General features: G+C 36.9%; 1 protein-coding gene across 2 annotated transcripts in view; it reads left to right on the plus strand.

Moving 5' to 3' along the window:
- The first annotated feature begins 2,131 nt into the window (after nt 1-2,131).
- Nucleotides 2,132-20,388, plus strand: part of Tsp97E (Tetraspanin 97E) — a 40,914-nt gene continuing 22,657 nt past the window's right edge. For both annotated transcript variants that reach the window (XM_071693486.1, XM_071693484.1), the window contains exons 1-3: nt 2,132-2,264; nt 13,650-13,802; nt 15,347-15,460. In XM_071693486.1, coding sequence (XP_071549587.1) covers nt 2,205-2,264; nt 13,650-13,802; nt 15,347-15,460 — 327 coding nt within the window. In that variant the 5' untranslated portion in view covers nt 2,132-2,204. The remainder of the gene's footprint in view (nt 2,265-13,649; nt 13,803-15,346; nt 15,461-20,388) is intronic.

A 20,388-nucleotide genomic window follows, 5' to 3' on the forward strand; every position in this document is an offset into this window, starting at 1 on the left:
TGGCATTCCACATCCATAAATGTTCAATAGCGTTTGTCACTATAAACACATATAATGTTCCCATGTCTGAATTATGAATGAATCTTGAGAATGATGCCTTAATTTTGATGAAGCCATCAGATAACGCTTTTTGATGCTTACCCTCCCGTGGCCAAAGGACGAAATGCATTGACGCTGGAAGAACAATGGCACTCTCCAGGTCCTGCAAGTCATGAATGTCTTTCTGTGTTCTTGCTGCCTTTTATACCTGTGTCTTCTCCTTGTCCATTTGCCGCATCTCCTTCAAGGAGCTGCTCATGTACTTCATTCGTTATTTAGTGACCAGTCGGTCACTAAATTTCTTGGGAGCCCGCCCATCCACATCAAGTTACAAGAAATATGAATTTTTATTTTCAAATTTCTGTATCTATGATGTTCAGACTAACAAGAAACACGACTAAATACCAATTCAAATGTTTAGTTCTTTGCTGGTTGATCTCTTTATCATGCTTATAATAATCAGAAAATGTAATTTCAAAGAAAAATAAATTTTGACAAGTCATTTGTTTTCCCGGAAAAAAATCAAAGTAATAATTTGCGTTTTACAATAGTCGCATCAATCACAAGACTGAAAGAAATCCTATATAATTACCAAACACAAACCACTAAACAAAAATTGAGAACTTCTGATTAGTAATCACCTCAAAGTCAGACTCTAAGGAAGACTTCTCAGGTACATTTACTCACAGACAGTTACACTTGTTAAAAAAAAAAAGTAGGCCTAAGTGCCCAAGCTAAAGCAATGTTATTAGGTTTACTAACAGCATACTTCACCATCTGCAGTGATCTGGTCCTCATCGGGACTAGTTATAAGACTGAAGGATAACTACAGATAGGCAAAATAGAAAAATCATTGTTCAGAGAATTGTTTGCACGTTACTCTGAAAGTTTGAAGGTCCAACACTAAGACCTGGTCTCAATGAAGCAAGACCTCGACGTTAAATACGTCTTTGTGTTGTCTCCTAAGTTTGCATCTGAATGATTTATGTCAAAACTTTTTCATGGCCTTTTTAACTCTGAAAGTGCTGGTCATCGGCCCCTCTCCTTCCATGAGACTTGGCACAAAACCTGCCGCCTCATTGAGATATTACTTAGTATGCTAAACCAAACCCAGAGGGCGCGCCGGCATGGTTTGCTTAGAAGGGTCTGAGGCACATTTGTTCTATAATACTCTTAATGTTAGGAAAAGAACGCTAACCTAAACTAATACATAGTCAAAGCAAACAAACTATTTCAAGACACTAAAACACAGCGATGACACACGGAAAGATGACATGCAGTTTGTGAACTATGAAGGAACATGTGGCAGCCCACAGACCATACAAGTTGGGAATATATCTCAAATTATAGAATATTTCTTTTGTTCTTCAGACAATTTAATAAGATGATCTGCTTCAGTACGGTAATGAGAAAGAGGTGCTTTGTCACAGCTAACGTTTAATGAAATTCTCATGTCATATTACCAAATATTTAGTTTCGTAAAGCGCAACAGAGATTTTCTTACATTAAGTTGGATTAGGTTAGGTTAGGTAAGGACAATCCAATGATGTTATTCATCCGTTTTACCCGATGTTACGGTGATAAGAATTTTCAATTTTTTTTTCCAACACTATATGGTGTCCCACTTGAGCTGCAGTTGGCACGTGTTTTCCAAGATCACATGATTAGCACAAGAATTTTGGCTACTGATAACGTGCATAATGCAATATTGCTTACTGCATCTACTACAACAACATATTCAATTTAAATGAATGTATTATTGAACAGTATACAGTCGCCACGCATTCTTACAATATATATAATTCTGAAACTCTAAGCTGGGGCCATAATACCATTAATTTAATTTTGAAATTTTAAAGATTTTTAATGCATGATACAAATAAATAGTCTACTAAAACATAAATCAAAACACAAACATATTTTTGTTGGTCACACCGTTATAAGTACATCAGCTATAGCTTATCTAATTTCGTATTTTAATAGTGAAACAAAATTTCACCCAGAGTCTACACTATCCCTGTTTACCAGCGGGTCTGGTCTCTAGAGAATCTGGCAACCCCAACAATCGATAAGCAGTAGGTTGAACCTCCTTATCGTGGAAGTGTAATACGGTTTCTCTCTCTCTCTTGAAACGTACTAAAACGTCAGTTAAAGAGGAGTTCAAGATGTGTGGAGGATTTACTTGCTCAAAAAATTCCTTGCTGGCCCTCAACATCCTATATGTTGTAAGTATTGGTTTAAACATGACAGGCTGGACGAGGCTGTCCTTACCTGTGACGCGTGTACCCGCGTTCTACCTGTCACATGTAGACGTACTAGGTTAGAATGATATATATAATCTGAGTGGCATGAAACTTTGAGGGTATGTCTGGTATGCTGGGCTTCTCGTATTATCAGTATGAATGATATTATACTTAGGTTACTGACCCTGGTAACGCACACACAGCTTCTTTATTCTCTGAGGACCAGGGCTGTTCAAGCGGTGTCGTGTCATAGGTGGCAGCAAACCTGGGGTTCACGGGTGGTTCACCTCTGGGGTCCCATTTCTCTAAGATTACGAAATCCATGATTATTTGATACCACGTTAAAGGTAAGACATCTTCGTTCAGGTTTAAGAAAAGGGTACTGAGATGACACCTGGGAATATGGACAGGAGACTCCTAATAAAACCTATAAAATCATGAAAAATATAAATATGAGAGGAGATATGATAACATACGAGGGTATTTAAAGTTAATTAAAACTATAAGGAAACTGTTTACTTGGTAAAAGTCCACCGTTGGGGCATATTGGTATTGAAGCTATGGAAGAACATACACTGAATTTTTGTAATGATGGTATACTCTTGTAGAATTTAGTACCAACTGGATTTTAATCCATGAAAAGGGACCCATAGGGGTTTTGTATCCATGGTTGCCTATAGACTACTACTCTGCTTTAACCTAGAAATGTCCTTGCTAGAACAATGTCCTTATCTTCAGAGATATGACAGGTTAGACTGGGGAGGTTAAGTGGTAACTACTTAGCTATGAAAAGTATGTTGTAGCTTTGCATAGAAACTAGCTTTGGGAAATGGCCACTATACTCACGTTTCAGGTGCTCTATATCATTCAATGTAATTACTCAATTTCTGCAGAGCATGACTAGTAGTGCTAGTATTGTTATATACCACAAAGTCTTATTACGGTGATTTTGTTCTTCAGAGCTTGTACAGAGTGTGTGGAATGCAATAAAAGTTGCAGAGCATGAAGTTGAGAATTATATTTTACCAAATGAAAATAAATATGGTAACAGTACCAAGGTTTATACATGTTGGGGAAATGTTGGTAATACGAATCCAAAGGTAAGTAAAATCCTTGTATAATATGCAGCAGAACTTACGAAAACCATGGTAGCTGAAACAACAGTCTTATTATAAACATGCCATCATTAAAACTGTGTGCTGCTTGTTCACTGAAATTTGGTGCCATATGCATGGTATAGCAGTTGTTAGTTTGACTAGTGTATTTCAGCTAGTATAGTTACTTGATAAATCTTGCCTTCTGTAAAGCTAGGAAGGTTTTCATAAGTCTGTTGACTATTTACAAGTTTATTGCCAATCGTACTTTAATAATGATATTTATAATATTCTCATGTTTGGTGCCTCATCTAATATTTAATACAAAAGATAAGATGAATCGGACCTCCACCGGTATTCCCTGTCATAACAAACTATATGAAGTACCTAAAACAAAAGTAGTCATTTCCCGAATTTAATTTTGATGTGCTACTAAAACAGGCAAATGTTAAGTTGGATTTAATTCATTAATTTAGCTCTACATGTCTTACTGGTTTTGGAAGTTTTTTCTGCAGTGCTAAGATAGTGTGTAGAAAGTAAAATGACAGTTGTAGACAAATGATTTTGGGCATTGTATTTCAATGAACGAAAAAAATTGGGGTGATTGGAGTACTGTACACCAGGGAAAATGTGAGGTTCATCAGAATAAAATCATGTAAAACACTTGCAGAAAATCCACCAAACTGATGAAAATCTCGGCCAACAAATTTACAAGTTCAGATTTATCATAATTTTCAGTATTCCAGTTAAAATACAGCAGTAACACACATGACTGAGTATTTTATTGACAAAATGAGGCCAGATGTCAACAAATAGATGACACAAAAGAAAGTGGCAGAAAACAAATTTAACACTGGTATACATTATTACTATTTTGGCTTCTACATGAGATTATTGTAGGGTTTGGTAGTGTTTTACAAGCATATTACCTATTTCTACATTAATTAAGACCACAGTTTCCTTGCTAAACAAAAAACTTTTCACATTGATGTCATTCAAAATTAATCTGAAAACCATGTTTTGCGACTGTAATTGTATTTATGAAACATTCCAATAGCACTGCAGAATAAAAAAAAAATCTGTATTCTTAGCTAATAAAAACATTAAGCTAAACAGGTAAATTAAAAAGTTAAAGTAGTTAGGGTAGTCTTCCCTTAGTGGCATTTTGAGCACTGACACATCCAGGGACCATGATGTGACTGGTAGCTGGTAAACCAAGACAAAGGCATGCTATTGCTACTTATTAAGCCACCAATGACCGTCACTGCTGATGTTGCAAGTAATTTAAAATAATCAAGCCTCATGCAGAAAAATATCATGTGCATTATACCTAAGTATCTAATACAAGTGTATTTGGAATAGTTAAGCATGCTTTGTGTCATTACTTTTTAACCTATAATACTACTTAAATCAGCTTTGGGAAGGACTATGAAGACTGGGGAAAATGCGAGTGAAACACTTCTACAAATCAAGAGAATCTACAAAAATATCACCTAATTTCCCCCTGCAGCTGAGATTAAGATTATCTACAAATACCTCATGTAATTTCCACTCACAACTGAGAGTCCCTTTAATATGAACAATTATGGTCAAATTATACAAATGATATTATTGTGTAGTTTTCACTATCAAAAAAAAAAGTTACCTACTCATCTGTTTACATTTAATAAAATGATGTGTACTGAATCTTAACTGTTTAGAAAAACCTTAAATACCTGGGGTCTTAATTGGACATTTAAAGTTAGGTCTAACATGGCTAGGCTACCTGGCTAATGACTGTATTCTTCAATGCCAGTGAAGTAAAAATTACAATTCAGTGACAAGTCTGGAGCTTGATCAGAGCATTATGAATTACTGAACAATATGGAATTATGTGATATGGATTATGGATATGACCTATCCCTCAATGCAGAGCTAATGTGTTCATTACGGCTTGAGTGTACTTGGAACTCATTCAGGAAATAACCCCCCAGCTACTACATCCTAAAATGAGACCATATGAATGGTAGCAGTAGTGTATGGAGTGGAAAATATAATAAGACTGGCATAGTGTTATTTTAATCTTTTTTCTCTATTCTGATAACTAAGTAGATTAGCTAAGAGGGTTATCAAGATCAGAGAAACCATTAGGTTATGGTGGGTAAAAGGCTAGAGCTGAAATGCTTCTCAATAATGGCAAAATTTATGAAAACATCAACTTCCTTCTCTTGGAAGTTGATATATAAAAGTGCTTATATTTATATTCAAAACATACCAACATTTTCATTTGCTGTCACACATGTTGATGAATATTATGCACTGGCAATGTTTTGTTTGCTGGGACATAATGATGAAGCAAACAAAACCTAGAAAAGAACAAGGTACCACAGATTGTATATTTTTCAAACATTACCTAAAATATGATATCTATCAGTTGCTCAGGGGAGTTGAGATCATTTTGGTTCTGTTGGTTTCTCCTATATATGCAACTTTATTACTTTTTAACCCCACATCATCCCTGCTCTTCCTAGCCCTCCCACCCATTGATTAATTATTCTAAGATTAAAAAAAATTCAAGTTATGCTTTACCACTGCACTTCTACAGTCGTCGCTCCACTACATTATCAATTTACAACAAAATAACTCGTATTTCAAAGTTTTATGAGGTGAAATGAAACTGTAACCATTGCAAGAGAGAAACGGTCAGTCCTCTATTGGATAACAATTACAAAATATACATTAGGTAATTACTTACTACATGGGCATGGCGATTAAGGATGTGAAATCATATTCATAAAGTTTCAGATTGTTACTTTTGGAGAATACGCCCAGCAGATAGTAATTTCTTATACTGTGAAAAAAAGTGGGGAAAGCCATGAAGGTCATGGAGTGTGCATGTGTATGTGTGTGCGGGTTGGTGGGGGATGTAAAATTACCAATACCTGAAATATCTAAAATTCAGAAGAACTTGTGAAAACCTTGCCGAATATCTCCCAGATGTCAACATTTACATTTACAGTACTATTTTCATTAAAAAAAATCTGTAATTGCTATGGCTTCATGATTACATACAATCACTGTGTGGTTTGGGTGTTCCTCTGAATTAACAGGTAAACAGATTGGAGGATTACTTGCATGATTTTTCTTGGTTAGGTAAGGGCTAATAATTTTACCCATACACTGATGAACAAAATGCTTCCCACTTTATGAGACTGATGGAAAAAATCAATACAACCTAATGTAAGGTTACTTAACCTAACCATAATAATAAATACTTCTGCATAAGCTTCTTTGAACTTTTACCCTTTCTTAGAATAATAAAATCTTCATGAATGCTTTGGATATGTCAGACAAGCAGTATAAAAGAACTGAAGTAATATTAGAGTACAGTAGGACTGAAAATCTATGTATATGATTAGTAAAATAACCTCCATTTTGACATTACAGTACGATAAGTGTAAAAAATCCATTGCTGCCACTTTTGTCAAAGTCTGTTAAGCAAAACTCAAACAGTAGGGATGATTATGGTGTTTTAACATCATTTTATATTGCTACTACAGTGTGCAAAACATCAGAAATGTGACTCTCTTTCCAATGGCTGACATTAAACATTCACCTGGACCTTAATTGAATTCTATAAAGCTTTACTTGGCTTGCAAGTTATTATACAAAATGAACCTGTAAAACTAAAAGAAAACTTACCTGTAAGGTCTAGACTGAATCTTTTTTTTTATCGCATGCATTACACAGAATGCTGCCATGCGTCATAAATTTTGAATTAGACTGAATCAGAGTTTAACAAAAACACTGGGTGACATCTACGATTTGACTGAATTATTTATGCTAATGAGAGCCAGTCAGATTCCTGCATCTCTTTAGACACTTGAACTTAGTTTACCTTCTGAACCACATTTATTATTGTACAATTAAGTGTAATACTCATTTTGATAATGTTGTATTTCATCCTTACACTGACTGGTATTTTACATTACATATTTACTGGCTGTATTAGCTCACCCTGCCTTGTCCCTCTAACTCATGAGTCTACCCTTAATGGTTAATGCTAAAAGATCCATCTTAGTGAGAAAGGAAAAAAAAACACACTTTTAAATCACTCTCTACCGTGACAACAACGATTACAATTCAAGCACACATCAAAGCCCTTGAAAATTCACTGTGCCAACTGATACCCACAAAAGTAGGTCAAATGACTATTGGTAATTTCAGACATGCCCACCACGTGTGTCAACGACCTACTGCTAATTGAATGATTTCTGGCTATACGCAAATATTCCAGTAGAGAGAAAAACTCACTCCTGACATGATTTTATGGTCAAGTGCATATTTCCAAGTCTATCATCTAATGGAAAACCCATTCCACAACAAAAATTTCCAGCTTGAGACCACCGCCTAGTCTTCCACGCCTCTAACATCTTCCTATGTCTTGCACAAGTACACGTACCAGATTGCTTTACAGTAAAATGACAGATGAAGAGATACTTTATCAGAGCTACATTAACGAATAGTCATAAATGGTCACTTACCAGGTGTTGATCTCCAGAGCTCGGCAGATCAGCAGGCCTGTCATCTGCACTTTATACAGAAACATTCATTTCTCTGTTTCGAACACTGGCAAAGCTGCACTTGTAGGATATTTCTGCTGGGCAAATATATGTCAACTTTTCTAAGCACTTCACACAATAAAAGGTGGACTGCAAACGTGTCACTGACTTATCTTTAACAACACATTTTCTCCCCAAATCTCGGGTAGTTTTCACATTCACAGGTAGTTTTACTACAATCCAAATGCGACTGTAACTTATGTCGACAACTCTTAGGTTATTCATTTGTTTCAGGCACCATGGCACGGGCACACATACACACACACTAAAAGAATAAAAGAAAACTTTCATCGGTTCAAATGTCCGCACAATGTCAAGCTAAGTGCGAGTCTCCGACCAAGTGAGGCGAGCTGGGCGAAGCAGAGGCTGGGTCAGCGGGCCGCCTCCCTCAGGAACTACTTGACCTGTTATTATTTTTATTTGACATGAAAGGTCATTTTTTTTTCTTTTTTAGCAATTTATGTAGTGAATTGCATATCTTGGGAAACTAGTTTTATGTAAGTTCGTTCATTACGCATTAGAGGTTTCCTTTAGAAAATATATTTCTTTGGTTGCATTTGCATTAAAGCGAAAATATCATGTGAAATATAATTACATATGCAGTAGTAATGGAAAAGAATTCAAGTTATAATTCCATGAGATGAGGTAAAGGGATTACTATTTTTCGTGAGTGTCTTTTACAGGGAGAGTTTTACACCCGTTCACACCATTTTGAGGAAAATATAAATGTATAATTTTTCTTTGCAACGGCACTTATGAGATGGTATTTTACTGTAAATGTAATACATGCATGTATAAAAAGAAATTTTAAATTTTTAGTTCCTTAAGTAAACATCTGTACTACAACATGAATGAGCTTACGTTACATTGTTCCTTCACTAATTCAGAAGCCACTGATTACCCAGTTCATAGGAACGATGATTTTGAAAAATTATTGACCAAAATACCACCACTCATTGGTAATGGATTTCTGTGTGGCTCCTCATTTTACGTACGCTGTTGTGCTCAGTATTCTATATCATCATCGTTTACCACAAATATGAAATAATTGATGTTAGTAATGATGCGTAGGGAAGGTGGGCTGTGTTGCGAAGTTACTATCACCTCTCGCTCGCTCGCTCGAACTATATTAAAGTGTCCTCACAGACAAAGCTGGCGTCTTTGATCATTACTATGTAGATCTCCTCCCACCTTTATGCTGAAATACATTACCCTTAATACACATGCTATATAACTGTTTAACACAAACATAAAACAGTTTAACTCCTACTAAGAGCCTTTCATTTCAAAGAGCTAAAGGAGTGGCATTACTCCTGAAGGAGTTGCATTACTCCTGAAGCAGTTGTGGGAGTGTGTAAAAGAGTGTAAGGAAGTGAATTCTTGACTGATGTGGGTAAAAATGAAAGTAGATAGCGAGATGGTGATTATTACGGGCTTATGCACCTGGCCACGAGAAGAAAGATTATGAGATGCAAGTGTTTCGGGTGCAGGTTTTACTGTGTCTGCAGTTTTGGTGCAAGAAACTAGTTATTAGTGATGGGTGATTTAAATGCAAAGGTGAATGATGTGGTAGCTAAGAGTATATTTGGGGAGCATGGGGTATTTAGTATTGTGAATGGAAATGGTGAAGTTTATGGGGATGTGTGCTGAAAAAGGACTGGCGATTGGAAATACCTGGTTTAAAAAGAGGGACTTAAACAAGTTTATATATATGAGCAGGAAAGATGGTTAGCAGGCATTATTTGATTACAAATTAATGATAGGCGTTTATAAGAGACTTTTGGTTGTAAATGAGCTGAGAGGGGCATCTGGTGGGATGACTGACTGATCAGTATCTTGTGGAGACGGGTGAAAATTATTAGGTTTTTTGTGTGTGTGTGATATTGAACAACAAGCTGAGCCAGTTTGTTTTCTTGCTCGAACTACCATCTGAAATGTACATCTCCCACAGTACATTAGTAAAATGGAAAATACTTTAAGTATAGAGTTGAAGGATTGTAGAAAAATTTACTTAATACTTGACCTTTGGACAAATCAACAGACGACCTCCTTTCTTGGTGTTACAGGTCATTATGTTAACAGAGACTGGGAACTGAAGCCTGGTCTCCTTGGTTGCAATATCTTTGAAGGCCGACTCACAGCATTTAACATTGCATCTGCCTATGAGGAAATTGTCAATTGGTTCAGTATTCAAGGGTAAATAAGGAAAGTTGTTGCAGATAATGCATATTCAGTGCTGGAAGCACTTGACATTTCCTTCACAAGTTTCTATACGGATGAGGAAGAAGAGACTGGAAATTCATTTGACCCCAACATCATCGAAGAGGATCTTTGCTTGGAAGATGTTCTGACATTCCTTCCTCAAAGAATGGGATGTTTTGCACATACTCAGCAACTGTGTGTGAAGGATGGGTTTACTCGCCCAAATGTCAAAACTTTACTTCTCTCATTAAGACTTCAGAAAATTGTATCGGTGATCTACCCAATTAAGAAATCATGCTCCATACCTTCGATCTAAAGGGATTGTTCTACAATTGCAAAATGTGACAAGATAGAATTCACATTGAAAAAATGATGGTCTATATTCAAGAACCCTGCAGAGGTGAATAATGCAATTGATCTGTCTCTGAGAGAGCAGAGGAGTAAGAAAATCATGCCAGTGGAGATTTCTGCCTTAAAGAAGCTTGTGATTGTCCTCTAACCTTTTCATAAGGGCATGGAAGTTGTGGAGGGGTAGAAGAATGTGACTACATGTGCTATTGGACCAGTGATTCAGGGGCAAAAAACACTAACTGGAGAATATAATTCATAATCCTAACAGTACTGTGAACAACTGGCTAAAGTCCTATTGGACTTTGTGAAGAAAAGATTGGATTCATACATGGAAATGAGAGATGTTCAAGTAGCAACTTTTTTGGATCCCAGGTTCAAACTGGACTGGCTTCCATTATAAGAGGAGAAGGATCAAGTGCTGGTATATGTCGAGGAAATGCTTGAAGAACTGGAGGTAGTTCAGGAGGGTTCAACATTAACAATGGATAAAGAAAGTAACAAGGATGATCTAACAGGATTACCTGAATCGAAAAGACTCAGACTTTTTCTCCATTATACCAAAATGTTCAACGAAATTCCAAAATCAGTTGGGATCAGTGGGAAGTATAGTGTCAGTGAGTCTTTTTTTGAAACAATAAGTAGAAGAGGGAACTGTCATTTTCAAGTGATCCAATGCTATAGTGGAAAGAAGTGTCCCAAACTCTGCATCCACTGAAGAACCTTGCAGGAGGTGATTGGGTGCACTGCTACATCTACTCCATCAGAGTTTTCACCATTGCCAGAAATTTTTCCACTACTTACAGAGCTCAACTTGGTGTCACTTCTTTCTGTTCAATGTAGTTGATAAAGTGCAATAGTGAATTGTTTGGAAAACTATCAGCTTTTTAGTTACCATCTGCAACTTCTACTTAAATGAAATCTTTAATTTTGTTTTCAAAATAGTGTGTGACACTTGTTCGTAAATAAAGGATAACCTTACAATGCAAAATTTGTGTTTTTCAATAAAATTACTCTTCGAAATTTGGGAAATTGTAATCATAATTGATTTTGTTTTGTGGTAATTGGAATTGCTATTCCCAAATGTATTTGTAATTATAGTTGTAATTTAAAAAATGAAAAGTATTTGCAACAGTAATGTAATTTTTAAAGAGCAATCGCTCCAGCCCTGGGTCAGAGTGGTATCTTAGGTGAGAGAGTCATGGCGAGTGGTTTGGTGGAGAGAAGAGGTGGTGAATGTGGCATGCCTGCTGGATTAGATGGTTTTGCTGTTCATTGTATAAAGAAAGGTGGTGACTTGCATTGATTGGTTGGTTACAATTTTCACTATATCTACTAGAGCATGATGAGGTTCCTGAAGAGTGATGGAATGTATGTTTAGTGCCATTGTGTAAGGGCAAGGGGATAAAGGTGTGCAGAGTGTACCTTGGAAGTTTTATGGGAGGGTAGTGAGTGAGAGAGTGAAGGTATGTACACAGCATCAAGTTGAGGAGGACCAGGGTTGTTTCAGAAGTGGTTTAGGATATATGGATTAGGTATTTGCCGTGATAAATGTATGTGAGCAATACTTAGGAAAATGGATGGATTTGTGTGAGGTATTTATAGATGTGGAGAAAGCACATGATAGGGTTGATACAAATGCCTTATGGAAGGTCTTAAGAATATATAGTTTGGAAAGAAAGCTGCTAGAAGTTTTTTGTATCAAGGATGTAAGACAGATGTATGAGTAGGAAGAGAGGATATTGAATAGTTACAGGTGAAGGTTGGTCTGCAGTAGGGGTGTGTGATGTCACCTTGGCTATTTAATTTGTTTATGGAAGGGGTATTGATGGAGCTAAATGCAAGATCTCTGGAGAGAGGGGTGGGTATGCAGACTGTAGGAGATGAAAGTACTTGGAAAATGAGTTGGTTATTGTTTGCTGATGTTACAGCACGGGTGGAAGAGAGAGAGAGAGAGAGATCATTTCCAGCTCCCATCTTTCAAATGAGAGAGGCTTTTAGGACATCTGATAGTTGGAAGTTTTCTAGTTGCCTTGAATATGAAAATTTTGTGATATAATGAGTCAGCTTGGAAATATTTCCAGTTGCTGGTAAAGAATAGAATTTAACAAGATCAAAAGTAATTTTTCATTGATTGTAGATTTCTGTCAAAGGGAAATGTGCTGTCAGTGGACTGAACCAGGGCATGGGAAATGTCTGGGAAAACCTTGGAAAGGTCTGTGGGTCCTGGATAAAGATAGGGAGCAGTGGTTTTGGTTCATTGCATGTGACAGCTAGAGACCGAATGTGAAAGGATGTGGCCTTTTCTCGTCTGTTTCCCTGGCACCACCTCATTGATGCAGGGGGTAGTGATGCTGTTTCCTGTGGGGCTGAGTGGCGCTGGGAGTGGATGAAAGTGAGCAAGTATGTGTATGTGTATATATATGTATATATGTATATCCCTGGGGATAGGGGAGAAAGAATACATCCCACGTATTCCCTGCGTGTCGTAGAAGGTGACTAAAAGGGGAGGGAGCATGGGGCTGGAAATCCTCCCCTCTCGTTTTTTTTTTTAATTTTCCAAAAGAAGGAACAGAGAAGGGGGCCAGGTGAGGATATTCCCTCAAAGGCCCAGTCCTCTGTTCTTAAAGCTACCTCGCTGATGCGGGAAATGGCGAATAGTATGAAAGAAAAGAAAAGATATATGCCATTTCCCGCATTAGCAAGGTAGCAGTAAGAACAAAGGACTGAGCCTTAGAGGGAAAATCCTCACTTGGTCTCCTTCTCTGTATCTTTGGAAAAGTAATATGCTATGTAAAGTTACACTGCAAGTGAAAAGTCATCTTTTGTTAAGTTGTTAAGTATATTATATTATTGGGAGGAGTATTATGATACTGATAATTACTATTGAAATACAAGTGAATGTTCTTCAGTTGAATGGAGTGTATGACAGTTGACTGTGATATATCTAAAAAAAAAAAATTCTTCTAAGGAGAGATACAGATGAAGAGGGTCCACATAACTGGGATTTAGTAGTACATCTGTTTAAGAGATAGTAAATTTTCAGGATTATTATTTAACACAAAGATAGTAAACTTTTATATGTTATTGAGTATGTGTGCAATGTAATTTTGTACTTCCAGGTGGTGGCCTTCATCTTGATAGGTGTAGCTGCGGCAGCAAGAGCAGCATCATTTGTTTCCTCCCTCTCTCTTGTTTCTGGGATTATTGCTTGTGGAGTATTCCTGTTGATGATATCCATAGTGGGTCTTGTAGGAGCAAGCAAGCATCACCAGGTAAAATGCAAAGATTATTTTTTTAGATGACATTACAAAATGCTGCTGTATTAAATGATACCTTAAGATAGATAGTTATCATTAGTTTTAGTTTAATGTTTTGTTTATTTGTAATTCATTGAGTTTTTCTTCACATTGTTTTGAAAAAGTAATCCAAGTAATGTACTTCAATATCTTTTGTTGTGGCTAATCTTTAGACCATACAGGTCAACAACCTCCACTTATTGATGACGTCATTCATTGGTCATCAGTACCAACTTCCCTCATAATTCTCCAGGTTCTTGATGTCTGTGGATATTACTCTGCAACCTTCTTTTTCTTATATATTCCTCCTAGCCAAGGATAAGTGTACTTTTATAACTTGATTAGGTTGTGGTGTAGTATGTAGTTGCAAAAATCTATGTAACTTTTACATTTATTGATGTTATTACACTCTGAAGTTGTTTCCTCTTTTGAATATGTGCTGACACTTTCTCTCCTCTTCTTTTTTTTCTTGATTCTTGGTTGTTTTTGTGTTCTCTTAAAAGCTAAGTGTATATGCTTCTTTAAGGGAGAATGAACAGAATTATGGACTATAACATTGACAGTGATTTAAGTCCTGGGATTGTGTCATCAGCAATCAGATATCATTTAAGCCTTCATTTTCTAAGTTTCTAATTGATCTTAACTGGAATTTCAGTAGACAAGGAGCTACCTTAGTTTGATTGTGGGGGAAGGTAGTTTTCTTTTTGTAGTGTTTTCCCACATGGTTAAGATTGTTGGTAACAACTTCAAGATGAAGACCCCCCCAATTATGGTGAGTGGGTAGGGGTTCACTTGGCTCATGCAGTCTGCTGTGCTGTTAATTAGTCCGGGACCAGGGCAACCCCATGGGCAGGAATTCATGCATGGCTCAGCTTCTCACAGGAAGGAAAAGTGATTACAGAAAACCCCTGCAGCAAAATGGTTCACACAGTAGTGTTTTGCAATATTGACATCAAAGAATTGTGGTAGAAATTCATAGAACAACACTAAGTTTTCCCAATAGGACAGATTACCAAATGTATCTGCAAATGTAAATATTATGTACCAAAGTACATTTGCTTATTTTAAAAGGCATGGAAGACCACTCACTCCACTCCTATTCCACTCCAAAACTAACTACCTTAATCCCTGATCACAAACATCCTCAGTAAGAATCACTAAGATCTTAAGGTGCAACAGTATGTCTTTTATGTTATTTACTTGATGGATGAAGTATTTAGGAAAACATTTTAGGGAAATTATTATTGTATATCTTTTCTCATTTAGCTTAATATACAGATGAAGCAAAATAGTTGTGGTTTGTATTTTGTTCCCTTGAAAGAAAAATTTAGAATTGCAAAAAAGTGATGATTTTTTTGCATTAAAGAACTACAGAGAAAATAGTTATCTTGTATTAATAGTGCTTAACAACAATGAATGGCTATTATAGATGTATTAATGATTGATATAATGGAATAGATGTGTTAAGTGATATAATGGATCAGTGTATGATATTAACTTACAAATTGTATATTTTGCAGGTTATGCTATTCTTCTATATGATCATTTTGTTCATCATCTTCATCATTCAATTCTCTGTGGCTTGTGCCTGCTTAGCCATTAATGAAGATCAGCAGGAGTTGGTTGCGGCCAAGGTAAGTGCACAAAAATTATGCTTTAGAAGTACTTATCTCTGATATTAATCTTTACAGTGCAAGTACATGGACATATTGTATCTGTTCTGACTACCTGTTTATGGCTAGTTTAGAAAAAATAAGGCATTACAGAATTTACTTGAAATAAATTGGTCAAGATTCATTAAGACCACCGAAATCAGAGGAAGACTTAGTGAGAATGGTGGGCTAGTTCAGTGAACCATGTAGGAGGAAGATGCTGGAGGTGAATGCTAATAAAATTGAAAAACCAGGGTTTGATAGAGAAGGGAGGATACAATGCAAGATCAATTTACATGTGAAGAACTGGAAGTTGTGAATTAGTTTTAATATTTAGGAGTTCTGATGCTCTGTACATGCCTTCACCCTCTCAATCAATACCCTCCCATATAATTTACCAGGAATACTCAACAAACTTATACCTCTGTAATTTGAGCACTCACTCTTATCCCCTTTGCCTTTGTACAATGGCACTATGCACGCATTCCGCCAATCCTCAGGCACCTCACCATGAGTCATACATACATTGAATAACCTTACCAACCAGTCCACAATACAGTCACCCCCTTTTTTAATAAATTCCACTGCAATACCATCCAAACCTGCTGCCTTGCCGGCTTTCATCTTCCGCAAAGCTTTCACTACCTCTTCTCTGTTTACCAAATAATTTTCCCTAACCCTCTCACTTTGCACACCACCTCGACCAAAACACCCTATATCTGCCACTCTATCATCAAAACATTCAACAAACCTTCAAAATACTCACTCCATCTCCTTCTCACATCACCACTACTTGTTATCACCTCCCCATTTGCGCCCTTCACTGAAGTTCCCATTTGCTCCCTTGTCTTATGCGCTTTATTTACCTCCTTCCAGAACATCTTTTTATTCTCTCTAAAATTTAATGATACTCTCTCACCCCAACTCTCATTTGCCCTTTTTTTCACCTCTTGCACCTTTCTCTTGACCTTGGGGAAGAGCAGTGTGGTTTCAGAAGTGGTAGAGGATGTGTGGATCAGGTGTTTGCTTTGAAGAATGTATGTGAGAAATACTTAGAAAAGCAAATGGATTTGTATGTAGCATTTATGGATCTGGAGAAGGCATATGATAGAGTTGATAGAGATGCTCTGTGGAAGGTATTAAGAATATATGGTGTGGGAGGAAAGTTGTTAGAAGCAGTGAAAAGTTTTTATCGAGGATGTAAGGCATGTGTACGTGTAGGAAAAGAGGAAAGTGATTGGTTCTCAGTGAATGTAGGTTTGCGGCAGGGGTGTGTGATGTCTCCATGGTTGTTTAATTTGTTTATGGATGGGGTTGTTAGGGAGGTAAATGCAAGAGTTTTGGAAAGAGGGGCAAGTATGAAGTCTGGTGGGGATGAGAGAGCTTGGGAAGTGAGTCAGTTGTTGTTCGCTGATGATACAGCGCTGGTGGCTGATTCATGTGAGAAACTGCAGAAGCTGGTGACTGAGTTTGGTAAAGTGTGTGGAAGAAGAAAGCTGAGAGTAAATGTGAATAAGAGCAAGGTTATTAGGTACAGTAGGGTTGAGGGTCAAGTCAATTGGGAGGTGAGTTTGAATGGAGAAAAACTGGAGGAAGTGAAGTGTTTTAGATATCTGGGAGTGGATCTGGCAGCGGATGGAACCATGGAAGCGGAAGTGGATCATAGGGTGAGGGAGGGGGCGAAAATTCTGGGGGCCTTGAAGAATGTGTGGAAGTCGAGAACATTATCTCGGAAAGCAAAAATGGGTATGTTTGAAGGAATAGTGGTTCCAACAATGTTGTATGGTTGCGAGGCGTGGGCTATAGATAGAGTTGTGCGCAGGAGGATGGATGTGCTGGAAATGAGATGTTTGAGGACAATGTGTGGTGTGAGGTGGTTTGATCGAGTGAGTAACGTAAGGGTAAGAGAGATGTGTGGAAATAAAAAGAGCGTGGTTGAGAGAGCAGAAGAGGGTGTTTTGAAGTGGTTTGGGCACATGGAGAGAATGAGTGAGGAAAGATTGACCAAGAGGATATATGTGTCGGAGGTGGAGGGAACGAGGAGAAGAGGGAGACCAAATTGGAGGTGGAAAGATGGAGTGAAAAAGATTTTGTGTGATCGGGGCCTGAACATGCAGGAGGGTGAAAGGAGGGCAAGGAATAGAGTGATTTGGAGCGATGTGGTATACCGGGGTTGACGTGCTGTCAGTGGATTGAATCAAGGCATGTGAAGCGTCTGGGGTAAACCATGGAAAGCTGTGTAGGTATGTATATTTGCGTGTGTGGACGTATGTATATACATGTGTATGGGGGGGGTTGGGCCATTTCTTTCGTCTGTTTCCTTGCGCTACCTCGCAAACGCGGGAGACAGCGATAAAGTATAATAAAAAAAAAAAAAATAATTTAGGAGTTAAGGTAGCTAAAGATGATATGGAAATGTTCAAGTAGAAAGCAGCTATGCAAATTCAGGATACTCTGAAAGCTCTGGTGATTGAGGAAATTTTAACACAGAGTGTGAAAAAGCATGCCTGAAGAAGTGCTTAAACTATTGCTGACAGATGGCTGTTAAACCCAAGTTTCATAGGACAGGAGAGGCCAAAATAAGAGCAGTAGAAATTGATGAATTATGTAATTTATATAAAGTTAAGAGGATGAATAAAATGGAGATTGAAGATGGGGAAGATAATATGGAATGAAGTCATTGGAAAGGAATATGGATGAAAGTCTTTTGGAATAATATGATCATGTAGAATGTATGCTTAATGAGAGGCTAATCTAAGAAGATTTGTTATGTTCATTTAGAATCTACAGGGAGGTGAGGTAAACAACAGAAGAAATGAAGGAGATACACAGTAAGATAATTTATTAGGACTAGGGATATTATAGATAAGATGTTTGAGAAACAACACCACCCTCTTCATCTCTCTTTTTTTAATAATGAAACATAAATTCCTTCAGCATGACAGCACTCATGGAAACAATAAAGCTGGCTAAGAGTGTGATGAAGATGTAAGCTTAGCTGTAGTTATAGAAGAATCTTGTTTACAAGAACTATTAAGGGAGTCTTTGATATTTACAGCAGAACTCTATGGTATTCACGCAGCAAATAAATTTGAGATATATATAAGAAAAATTACTTTTGCTGTTTCCTTCAATTCCCAGAGTCCACTCAAAGCATTATCACATTATGCTTCAGTGCATTCCTTAGTCAAATAGACCATGATTGGATTGTGAGAATCCACTCAGACTACATAAGTATTGAACTTTGTCAGTGTCCTGGATATGTTAACATCATTGCTAATGAGCTACTTGATACTGAGGCTAAAGCAGCTATATCTGACAATCTATAAATGAGTTATTCCTTGCAGTGACTTTATGTGCAGATTAAAAAAAAATGAAAGATGTAAATGGCTAGCTAGGTGGGACTTGCAACCCCCCTACTTCTCAAGAAAAAATCTTTCGGTAAGAATCACTATTTTGAAACATTCCTTTGTCAAATGAGGCTTGGTCATATTGTTTTGATCCCTGGTCATTTAATGGAGAGGAGACCTGCCCCAGAATGTGACACCTTAAGTGTCAGTATTACAGTGGAACATATGCTAATAGAATGCTTGAAATATAGGAGTCCCAGAATCAAATATGAGTTATATGATAAGAAAAGAGGTAAGAAAGCATTGAAGAAGAATCAAATATGAATTAAATAAGAAAGGAAGCAAAAAACGTACTGAAGAAATGTCAGACAGAAAAGTTAATGGAAACAATCCTGAATGTTTAAAAGGAACCCAGATATAAATTTCAAAAATAGGTTTGTGTTTATAGATATCTTTTAAATTATAGAATTCAACCTAAGTAATTTAATTTGATTTTTATGTCTGTGAAAAAATGCTAAATAACCAGAATCAATCAAACAATACTGTATGGATAAAGAGCAGGTTCTTTGATATTTCCACTTTCATTATGAAATGAAAGAAATGCATGTAAAAGAAAGGGATATGGAAAAAAATGCTAACATACCTTATATAGTTACGGTTATAATACTGAAGTTTTGCATATATTCAGTAGAGGAGTAGTTAAGACATCGAGGAGGGTATGTTTCATACAAATTATTTGTTTCCCATTATGAATGAAAGGGACAATGTAAAAGCTAAGGATATGTACAAGTAAGTGAGCTAACATATTCTGTACAGCTATGGTTATAATGTTCAAATGAACACTGATTCCCTTATGGGAGTGGTGGAGGGTGTGTACCATTCAAATGTTCTCCTTTCCTCTATAAAATAAAAGAAATATAAGTCAAAATAAAATATATGTATAAAAAAGTAAGTAGACATTTTATATACCTGTGGTATAATGCTTAAGTTCAAGTGTACATTCTCCAAGGGAGTGGTAGGGTAATTATGGAGGAGGTACCTCTCAACATGAGCCATCCCTGAGTTGCTACCTATGCTGCCTGGATAAGGCTGAAACTAAAGCCACACAAATGTCAAAATATGGGCGCACAGTTCAAACTTTGCCCTCGAGCAGTGCTACCATTTTGACTTCCCTTTTGCCAAGTTAATCAGGAATATATAAATCCTGTCATTGAAGTGTTAAAGGGGTGGTAAGAACCAGGATTACAGTTAAGCTGGGTTTATAGCACACACATTAGGCTGCTTTCTATAGTATGGGATTATTAATACTGACACTAGCATTTGTTTTGCAGATTCAATGGTAGCAGAGGTTCAAATTTATGTTGCATCGATGTGGTATCATTAAGATGACAGAATTTCATTAGGCTTGCACTTGTACTGTAATGGGGTTTGGTTATACAGATTATATTTCTAGATGAGTAGTAACACAAAGGATAAACAGTTTATAATGTAGTGGTGGCTATGCATATTTGTTCATTCTGGGGTCATATCTTGCAATCAGATAGTTGATAGATACAAATT

The sequence above is a fragment of the Panulirus ornatus genome, chromosome 55 (genome assembly GCF_036320965.1).
Source record: "Panulirus ornatus isolate Po-2019 chromosome 55, ASM3632096v1, whole genome shotgun sequence".
Taxonomy (NCBI): Eukaryota; Metazoa; Arthropoda; class Malacostraca; order Decapoda; family Palinuridae; genus Panulirus; species Panulirus ornatus.